We start from the raw sequence: 10,869 nt of genomic DNA, 5'->3' as shown, positions 1-10,869 counted from the left end.
AGCACAAAAGCCTGGCTGTTCGCTCCCTATTTGTAAGTGAACAAATTGGGACTGTTCGCAGTGACCCGGAGAATTCGTGCGCCGAAGCAAGGCACCAGGGGGAGCGAACAAGGCCGCCTGCTACCAGTGCTCGGATCTCCGCGGGCGCTGCGGGATAACGTTTTTTCTCTGTCAGGTTTGGAGTAGCCTGGCTGGCCAAACGCCCGCCCTTGGCCCTGGGGCAGTGAGCGTCCCACAGGCCAGTGAAAAAATCCAGTTGGCGATCGGAACCCAGCCCTGCTGCAGGGCGCGCCCAGCTCCCCCCCTGGAGCCACAGAGGAAAGGGCTCCAGGAAGGGAGCTGGAACAGTTTGCGAAATCCACTTCTCCGGGTCTTCGCAGCAGCTGGGTTGGGAGGAGGGAGCCCAGCGGAATAGAGGGTTCAACTCGGGGACCGCACTAGGAAAAGGTGTGGACTGGAGAAGGGGGAGGGAGGAAGGAACAGGAGGAGGAGACGGAGACTGGACGAGGACCCTGGGGTAAAGCCTGGTCCACTCGGAGTAGATTTTCTTCGGATGTTATGGAGGCAGGGAGGTTTGGGCCGTGGGGGCAGCAGCACTAAGAGTTTTGTTTCAGGGGAGACATAAATTTGGGAACGTGAAGGATCCTATTCGGGGTGGGGGTGGGGGACGGAATACAGAAGTTGTGCCTCTGCCACTTCTCATCATCAACATTTAATTCAACATTTAATGGAATGGTAGACGGGAAGGAGTCTTAGAGAGAAATTACCCCATACTCTATTTTCTACATAAAAGGAAACTGAGTCCCATTTAGAAGTGACTTGCCTAAGGTCATACAACTTCTTGGTGACAGCCCTTGGAGTAGTACTCCGGTTTTCAAACTTTCCGTTTAGTGTTCAGAGAGTGCCAAATGTTGCGGCTCGTCACCTTTCTTCCTCTTCCACTGGTCCGGTTCTCTTAATCGCTCCCCCCTCCCCAGGGAGAGTGGAAAGGATACCTCCCGGTTGGCCTATAAACGGAACGTTCCCGCGACCCCTGGGTTTATGGTCAGCTGACTCTTAACTGAAGCCAGCCCCGAGGACGGAAATCTAACCCGGGGACGCAGGGAAAGTCTGAGTAAGGTTCAAGAGAGACATCTCAGTGGGTAGAGAGCTGCCAGCCTTGGAGTCCGGAGATCTGGGTTTTCGCCCCAAAGTGTAAAACTAACCAGCGTGACCTTGTACAAATCGCCCAGTCTCCCTGGACCTCAGTTTCCTCTTCTGTAAAAAAGAGGATTTGGGTCGAGATGATCTCGAAGATCCCAAATCTGGGATACTGCACTTCTATAGGAGGTGTGGAGTCCTACGGTGGTTCTCACCTCACTCGCTCCCCTTTAGCAGGGCTAAAACATGGAGAGGGGCAAAAAGAAAAAGAAAAGAAAAGCCGTTTGGGAGAGACTCTTCAGAGCTCCCAGCAGCGTTTCTTCCCCCCTCCCTCCCCCTGGGCATGCTCAGTAGCTCAGGCAGGTTTGGCTCCAAGTAGGAAGCTCCGGCGCTACACCGGCTGTTTTGCATTGACGCCAGTAAAGGCTGGAGGTCACTTCTTGCGGGTGCTTTGATTGGACGTGCTGCTGTCAAACCCTGGGGCAGAGACTGGGACGGGGAAACAACCTGGCAGAGATTCACCGGGCATTTCAAGGGGGTGCGGGGCACCATCCCTGCGAACGGGGCCACCCCTCCACCCTTGGAGGGGAGACGAGGGAAGAAGAGGCAGGAGCAGCATCTCTGCTGCACAACGCAGGCTCTGTGCCCGAGCATTAAACGTCTCGCCATTTTAATTCATTCCATGCAGAGCCAGGGACTCCAGCAGAATTGCGTGTATGCATCATCTCTGGGACCAGAAACATCGTGGGCCCCGCATGCATTACAGACCTGCCTTCACGCTCGCTGCTGGGGTATCTCCAGCCTTTTGTTCCTGCCCGTCTTCAGCGTTATTATCATTTTCTTAAGACTGAAGCTCTGAAGTCTTCTCCCCCCTCTTCCCACCCCTTTCCGTCACACACACACCCCACCTATTTTATTCCATTTGCGCGGCAAACATGCACTGAAACGGGATTCCCGTGTTTCTTTTCCTCTACTTCAGGAATTGGTACCGCTGGATGGAATGCTTTGCAGGGTAAACCTGCTTTTCGAAGGGGAAATCTGCCTTCTGGAGCTGCTGCCAAGAGGATAGTGTGTGCATGTCAATAGCCAGTCTGCGCCGCTGCCGCCGCCGCCGCCGTCGCCGCCGCCGCCGCCGCCGCTGTTAGGAGGAAGGAGGAGGTGGAGGAGAAGGAAAGGAGGGAGCATGCATTGGAGGGGAACGTGAGCGCTAGTCTCTAACTGTGGAGGGGGGAGCGATTCAAGGGGGTTTCACTTCCCCCCACCCCCAGCAAAGAGCAGTAGCGTCTCTTACAGTTAAACTTCGTGGGAAGAAAATTGCCTGTTTAGTCCTAGGGGTGTGGAAGAACAGGGATCTCCGCCCCCCCACCCTACCCCACCCCTTGTCCCAGACCCCGCTCCCAAAATCCTCCTGAAACACTGTGAAATTAAAAAAAAAAAATACTGCTTCTCCGGAATTTTAATATTTAATTCAAGAAAATGGGAGCGCGCCTTGTCGAAAGCCACATTCACTAAGTCCGAGGGGCTTGTTGACTTTTCCCGGGGGGAGGAGGGGAGAAAACCCCTAACCCAAACCCTGTCGGCTGAACGTTTTAGGCAACGATGTGCAGCTCGGCCTGCGCTTCATTTCCCCACAGCCCCCCTCCGGGTTCCCATTAAAGTTCCAAGAAGCCCCCGCTCGCAGAAGAAGTCGAAAAGGGCTATGTTTCCTTGCTCGCTGAGGTTAACTCATAATGACACAGCCCTCGAGTCCAGCGGATGACAAGAAGGACTAGCTAGACAGACCCTTGAGAAGCTGAGAATTCCGAGACCAAATCCAGCGGATCGAAGGAAAAGTCAGTTTAGAAAATCGCGTCCGAAGTGACTTGAAAGCATGGGCTGCGCTCCAAGCATCCACATTTCTGACAGCAGGGTGGTGTACCACACTGGCAAAGAGTCCGAGGACTCAACCCCCCCCAACCAGAGCAATATCACCACCATGTCTCAGCAGCTGCAAAACAGCAACCCTATGCCCGGATTATTCATCAAATCCCCTAACACGTCCACTTACAAAGTGAGGACTAATGTGTCCAAGAAAGACAAGAAAGAGAACAGCATGGAAGCGGAGACCCAGAGCTGCAGATCCGGTAGTAAGGTAAAAAAAAAAAAAATAAATAATACTAGATAGAAAAGTTAATTTTCTTTCGAAGGGTTTTTCCTTCTTTTTTTCCTCCTCCCTTTTTCTTTTCTGTGTAGCTTGTTTCATGGGGAGGGAGTATGTGTGACATTTTATATCAGCTCCGTGTATCGTTTTTCGGGTTCACTGACACTTTCTAAAGTGAAACTTTAGCTTTTTTTTTTTTTTTTTTTGAAAACTCTCCTCCCTCAAATATTTAGTGTGGAGCCCGGGGAATGAAAGTGGGGAGCCAGTCAAAGTTTCCCTCTTAATACTTAGCCTTGACTTTGTCTTTAATTAAGAAGTGGTCTTGACAAACCACAGTGCTGGAGTTTCTATAGTTTGTACTGCAGATAGGTAGCTTTTTCCTGAATAGTTTTTCATTTGCTTTCTTCATGAATCTCAAAAGTCATTTTGGCATAGAAAAGATGGTTGGCCCCTGTCTACGGAACCCACTTTTCTCAATATAGTGTCTGATACAAATTCCTGAGAGTCGAGATCGAAAATTATCTTGGAAATGTCCAGTGATTAAACACAGTGATACAAATGCAGCGTGACCCAGAAATATCTTTCGTACACTTTTAATTGTCTTTCAATGAACTGGTGTTTTAGAAGGCGGGGGTAAGGGGGGGGGGAAGGAGGGGTTAGGGTACGGATTGCGCCTATAGGTAAAGCGAACTGTCTGCCCTCCATTCTTGAAAACTATTATAAACTGTGTTCACTTTTGTTTTTGTGGTTACTCTGTTATCATCATAACTCTCTGGGGGGCTGGGGAGGGGTGTTTGGCCTTGTGCAGTTGGGTGTGTAAAGCGGTGTAATACTTTATTTTTCCCTGGTTCCCTCATTCAGGCAACTGAAGTATTCCCATTTTCTATAGGAATATCAGGTGTTCAGTTTCCTGGCAACCTCAGCTACATTTCCTTGTATCTACTTAAGATTCGGATGTATCTATATAAATATTGCCTTAAACTATATATCTAAGCAGAAAAAAAATAGGAATAGAGAATAGAAAATACGTCATTTCATGGCACCCAGCAGAGCAAAGTTAACAGAGGGAAAAACTTTAACTTTGAAATCACAGGACTGAAGCTCTCTGCTTCTTATTTGCATCTAGTTAAGTTCAAGTTTTGCAGAATTTTCTGGGATTTTTTCCCCTTTGTTTTGATTGCTATTTGGAAAGTAAGGGAAGAGGAAAAATAAGAGAAAGGTCTTTTAGCTGAGATAGGAGGCTTCACACAATTCTTTACGATTTGCCCAAACCTTCCTAAAAAATGAAGGCAAAAATTCTGCTTAGTCTCAGACCCATAATTTTAAACAATCACAACTTTTAAAAAAATGACATTTGCAAAATTGCCTTGGTTTGCTTTGCTCAGTGAGGATTAAAGGCCATCCAAGTTTGATATTTATGGCTATGCTCCATTTTCTGTCCTATGCCACAACAACCACCGTAAATACTCTTTCCTTATGAAAGTGAGAAGTCTTTTTTTGAAAGTTGCACAATACAGTTGAAGGGAAGAATCTAAATGAAAATCTCACCTCTTATTGGTATCAAATCTAAAAAGTTTGATTCTGTCTTTTCCAAAAGAGTCTGGGAAAACTCTTTCAATTTCAAAATGGAGAATAAGATAGAAACTGCTTTTCTATCAAGGATGATTCATTTTTACCAAGAGTAGAATCTATATATGTATATACGTATATGGGCTAAAGTACTTCTTTGATAGAAATATTTTAAGATCATTGATCAAATAGACAATGTTCATTAGTTAATAGTGTCAGTTAGACAGGGATTGAAAGACTTCTGTCATTTAAACTTTGACCAAAAGTGATTTTGGACTGACAGATTGTTGAACTTTCAGGTCAGAAAAGCCATTTTGAAAAAAAAAAGGCAAAACTCAAGTATAAAATGTTTATATGGTCATGGGTTTATAGGCTGACATGTTTAGACCACCCCCTAACAAGAGCTTAGAATGTAAGCTCTTGGAGGGCAAAGGCTGTTTCCTTTTAAAATTTTGTCTCACCAATATTTACAATACAATTTAATAAATGTTTGTTGAATTGAATTAGAAAGATCCCACGTAAGATCCCATTAGACTATGAGCTCTTTCTGGACAGGAATCATATATGTCTTACTTTTGTGTGTGTGTGTGTGTGTGTGTGTGTGTGTGTGATCAGTCTTTAGTCCAGAATTGTGTGTATTGTAGGTATTCAGTAGATGGTTGATTCCTTGACTTGCTGATAGCCATTAATTCTGGAACAAGTAAGAACAAATTTTCAGGATCTCTTAACTCTAGACTTAGGGAGAGATAGCCATTAATTCTGGAACTAATATAAAAACAAATTTTCAGGGTCCTAACTCTAGACTTATAGAGAGTGAATTTGGTTTTGGGGAAACCTCTCCCTTAATGCAGGTCTGGGCTTCACCTCATATTTCTATTGCTTTGATTTTTCTTTTCTTTCAGAGAGGCATTATAGTAGCAATAAGGGAAATCTTCTAGAACAGTGAAACTTATTTCCACTTAGGGACTCAGGAATTTCTTCCTCTTGAACATAGAAGGTTTCCTCTAAGATTGTAACAGTCCATTTGAAGGATACTGTTTAGTCACTTATGCTCAGAGAAAGAAATTCAAAGCAGAGGAGAGGAGCCAGAGATTCAGATTGATAGCTTAATCTTGCATTATCAACACGTGTCCAGGTTAACCTCTCTATACTTTAGATGCTAGTCTTATTAGACAAGTTGTATAAGAGGCAATTGTCTTCATAGAAAGAATTTCCTTGCCAAGAATGTTCCTATACCAGTAAAAACATAGGTTCATCTTTGTTTTTAAGGTTCAGTACTCTCATTTTTTTAAAGATAGTAAATATTTTTTTAAGAATCTAGGATTAATGTAAACAGAAGAGGCAGTTATTAGAAACTTTTATGGCATCTTAACAAAATAATTATATATGACCTATCTTGTTGAGATAGGTTTTTTCCTTTTCAACAGGATTCTAACTTATTTAAAAACTTTCTTTTAATAAATTTAAAAGTACCTAAATTCTATGCAGCAGGAGTTTGGATCAAATCTTCTACATGTATAGAGGTGTGCAATAAGGCTAGAAAGATAAGGTGGCACCAACTTGTGAAAGACCTTGAAAAGGGAATTAAACTCTTACTTGGAAGATAATAGGAAGCTTTTAGAACAGGGAAATGCCCAGATCTATGCATATTGAATATTATTCTGGAAGTGAATTGAAGATTGTAGAGAATGAAAGACTCGTCTAATGGAGACTATTGCAAAAGTCCAGGAGGATGGTAATGAAGGCCTTTGTTAAGGTAGTGATTGTGGGACTACAGATGAGGACCAATATGAGAGAGCTTGCTAAATGAAAATTGATAGAAGCTAAGAACTGATTGAATATGGGAGGTAAGAGACAGGGAAGAATTAGAAAGAGCAATAAGATTTTAAACATAAGAGAAATAGTAAATAATGATTCCAGTAACAGAAATCATGAAGAAGAAATGAGTTAGGGAGGAAGGTCATAAGCTCTTCTTTGGGTCTGGTAAATTTGAAATGTCTCTGGTGGAATGCTTAGGTACTATTTGAGGTCAGTAGATAGTCTGGTATATCATTCTATCGCTTGGAAGAAAAGTCAAGGCTGGATTTACAGGATCAGAAAATTTAGAAAAAGAAGACTATCTAGGACAGCCCTCATTGTACAAATGAGGAAATTGAAACCCAAAGAGCTTAAGTGACTTAAGATCACCCAAATAGAAAATCACACTGGAAGGTTTTCTGAATTTCAAGTCTAGTGGGGGATTTTGCCCTATGCCACATTTGCAGTCCAGGAGAATTTTATTTAACTTAACATTCTGTTATTACAAGCTATCTTATTATGTGCATGATCTCATGAAATCTTCACAAACATATTGTTTATTTCATTTCATAGATGATAAAACTGGGGCTCTGAAAGCTAAAGTGACTTATTTTGAAGTAACACAACCAGGAAGTGATAGACCAGGGACCTAGATGCCCTACCTCCAAATTAACTATATATTTTTCTACCACATTGGCATTCTTTGAAAGAAATTGAAAACTTGTCTATATTTATTTAATTAAATATTTTTTAATTACATGTAAAAAATTTTAACACTCATTTAAAAAAATATGTTTCAAATTTTGTTCTTCCTCTTCTTCCCCTTCTTTGAGAGGGCAAACAATTTGATATCAAGTGAAGTCATGCAAAATATATTTCCACATAAGCCATATTAGGGAAGAAAAGACAAAGTAAAATGAGAAAAATAAAATGAAAAAATGTATGCTTCTTCCTTCATTCCAAGTTCACCAATTCTCTCTCTGAAATTAGATAGCATCTTTATTATGGGTCCATTGAAATTGTCTTGGATCATCATTTTGATCCGAGTAGTTCAGCCTTTCACAGTTGCTCATCCTTACAAGATTACTATCACTATGTACAATATTCTCTTGATTCTTCTTACTTTATTTTGCATGAGTTCATTATCAGGCTTTCTTGCTTTTTCTAAAATCATCCTGCTCATCATTTCTTAGAGAACAATTGTATTCTACCACAACCATATGCCACAACTTGTTTAACCTTTCTCCAATTGATGGGCATCCCCTCAATTTCCAGTTCTTTGCCGCCAAAAATCAAAGAACTGCTGTAAATATTTTTGTACAAGTAGGTCCTTTCCCTTCTTTGATCTTTGATCTTCTTTGATCTCTTTGTGATACAGACTTGGTAGTGATATTGCTGGGTCAAAGGGTATGTACAGTTTTATAGCCTATTGGACCCTGTCCTCTAGAATGGTTGGATTAGTTCACAATTCCATTAGCAGTGAATTAGTGGTCCAATTTTTCCATGTCTCCTCCAATATTTGTCATTTGTGTGTGTGTGTGTGTGTGTGTGTGTGTGTGTGTGTCATGTAGCCAATCTGACGTGTATGAAGTGGTGTCCTCGAGTTGTTTTAATTTGCATTTCTCTAACCAGTAGTGATTTAGAGCTTTTTTTTTTTTATTTGACTATTGATAGCTGTGATTTATTTCCTTCTGAAAACTGTTTCTATCACCTGACCATTTGTTAATTGAGATATGCTCTTATTTTTTATAATTTTGGCTCAGTTCCATAGTTATTTAAGAAATGAGGAATTTATAGAAAACTTGATACAGTTTCCTGTTTTCTTGTAATTTAGCTGTATTAGTTTGTACAAAACCCTTTTAATTTCAGGAAATCAAAATGATCTATTTTACTTCCTATAATCCTCTTGTTTGGCCCTAAACTTTTCCCTTACCTATAGTCCTGACAAGTATATTTTTCTCTATGCTTTCTAATTTAATTATGATATTATCTTGTTCATCTAAATCATTTAGCCATTTTGACCTTACATTGCTATATGCTATAAAGTGCTGGTCTATGTGTAGTTTCTGCCAAACTGCTTTCTAGTTTTCTTAGAAATTTTTGCCAAATGGGAAGTTCTTTCTTTAGATTTATCAACATTAGAGTATTATGGTCACTTACTACCTAATGTATTCCATTGATCTATCACTTTATTTCTTAGCTGGTACCAGATTATTTTAATGATTCCCACTTTGTCATATAGTTTAAAATCTGGAACTGCTAGGGCACCTTTCTCAAGCTTTTTTTTTTTTTTTTTTTTTTTTTTAATCGATTACCTTGATATTATTGCCTTTTTTTAAAGATGAATTTTATTTTTTTCTAACTGTATATAAAAATTGCTTGACAGTTTGATTGGTATGGTATTGAATAAGTAAAGTTAATTGAGGTAGAATTGTCATCTTTAGTATATCAGTTCATCCTGCCTATGAGCAATTAATATTTCTCCAATTATTTAGATCTGTCTTCATTTGTGTGAAAAGTGTTTTTTTAAAATAATTGTTCATATAATCCCTTGTTTTAGTCTTAGCAGATAGACTCTCCAGTACTTTATATTGTCTGTAGTTATTTTAAATGGAAATTTTCTTTCTATTTCTTGCTGCGGAGTTTTATTGGTAATATATAGAAATGCTGATAATGTATGTGGGTTTATTTTATATCCTTCAACTTTGCTGAAATTGTTAATTGTTTACCTTGGCACTCTTACCTTAAGCATTCAGGCAAAAGAGTAGTTGAGGTCAGCTGAGTGAATATGCTTGCCAAAGGAAAGAAAAAAGAGAGCACAGGTCCAAAGATAGGACCTTTGCAGGCTCCTACTTTAAGAAGACAGTACAGTAGGGAGAATGGTAAGAGAGCTAGGATTAGGTGGGGTTTCTGAAGTTTGAGAAAAGTATCCAAGAGGAGAATTAGATCAATAGTATTAGATATTTTAAAAAGACCAAGAAATATAACTAAAGGATTTAGTGATAAAGAAATTGTTGGTAAGCTTTGAGAGACTACATTTAATAAAATGGAAGAGAACAGAAGGCTCATCACAGGGAACTGAAGAAAATGTATATGATGAGGAAGTGAAGGCATTGGGTGTAGACCAGTTTTTCATGAAGTTTGGCTGGGAAGGGGAAGAGAATGAGAGAAGAAGCAGCTGGATGGGGAAGAAGGGTTAAGAGAAGGCTTTTTTTTTTTTGAGGGTACTGGGAATAATTAAGGAGACCTGAGCATATTTAGAAAACAGATGGAAAGAAGCCAGTAAAAAAGGAAGAATGGAAGGAAACAGTTTGGGGGTAGTGTAGGAAGGAGGCAAAAGGCAATATCAAAAGCATAGTTAGAGAGATTAACCTCTTGGAGAATCATAGAATCATGGATTTAGAGCTGGACGGAATCTTATTGGCATTTTACTTCCTTCTTTTAACAAGTGAATAAATGGAGACTCAGAGAGGTTAAATGGGAAAGTAAAGGAATAAGCATTTGTTAAGTTTCTACTATGTGCCAGGTATTGTATTAGGTACTTTACATCTTTGAAGCAATCCTTTGAGGTAGGTGCTACTCTCATGGCCATTTTACAGTTGGGCAAATTGAGTCAGGAGATATTAAGAAACTTTTCCAGGGTCACAAAGCTAGCAAATACTGAGGCTGGATTTGAACTCAATTTTCCCTGACCTTAGGTTCATCATTCTCCTGTGCCACCTACCTGCTCCAAAATCATCCAGATAATTGATGTCAGAGCCTGGAGTAGAGATAACTCTCCTCAGCCTCTGTAAAGCATGAGATTAAGGTATCTCCTTTAAATATGGAAAGGTTCAAAAAGAGAGAAAATAGCTTGTTATTCTGAATAATTGAATGCTAAATAGATTATTAATATAAGTAAAAATTATAATAGTTAAACATCAGAATCTGACTTAACATCATTAAACCTTGATGATTCAGAAGGATGATGTTTTAGTAACTTAGGATCATTATTATGAACTTCAATTCATTGTTAAAAAAACAAAACAAAACAAAACAGTCATTTGTACATTTCTGATTTTAACAATATTTGAGAATTCTCCCAAATTTTAGAAAGGGAATTGATTGCCTACACTTTGGTATTTTAATATTTGAAGTTTAGCTTTAAGACTAATTCCTTCTCTTCCATCCTTTCTGTAGATCCTGGCTTTACCTTTTACTCTGTATCTCAGGTGTGCTTTCTA

The 10,869-nt window shown here is 40.2% G+C and overlaps 1 protein-coding gene across 2 annotated transcripts in view; it reads left to right on the top strand.

Moving 5' to 3' along the window:
• The first annotated feature begins 452 nt into the window (after positions 1-452).
• Positions 453-10,869, top strand: part of PDE8A (phosphodiesterase 8A) — a 258,809-nt gene continuing 248,392 nt past the window's right edge. Inside the window, exons 1-2 of one of the 2 annotated variants that reach the window (XM_051981190.1) lie at positions 453-517; positions 2,120-3,271. In XM_051981190.1, the coding sequence (XP_051837150.1) occupies positions 3,011-3,271 (261 nt within the window). In that variant the 5' untranslated portion in view covers positions 453-517; positions 2,120-3,010. Of the gene's footprint in view, positions 518-548; positions 3,272-10,869 lie in introns of those variants that run through there. The other variant, XM_051981191.1, reaches the window with a different exon arrangement.

The sequence above is a fragment of the Antechinus flavipes genome, chromosome 2 (assembly GCF_016432865.1).
Source record: "Antechinus flavipes isolate AdamAnt ecotype Samford, QLD, Australia chromosome 2, AdamAnt_v2, whole genome shotgun sequence".
Taxonomy (NCBI): Eukaryota; Metazoa; Chordata; class Mammalia; order Dasyuromorphia; family Dasyuridae; genus Antechinus; species Antechinus flavipes.
This window is presented reverse-complemented; position numbering and strand designations above follow the sequence as displayed.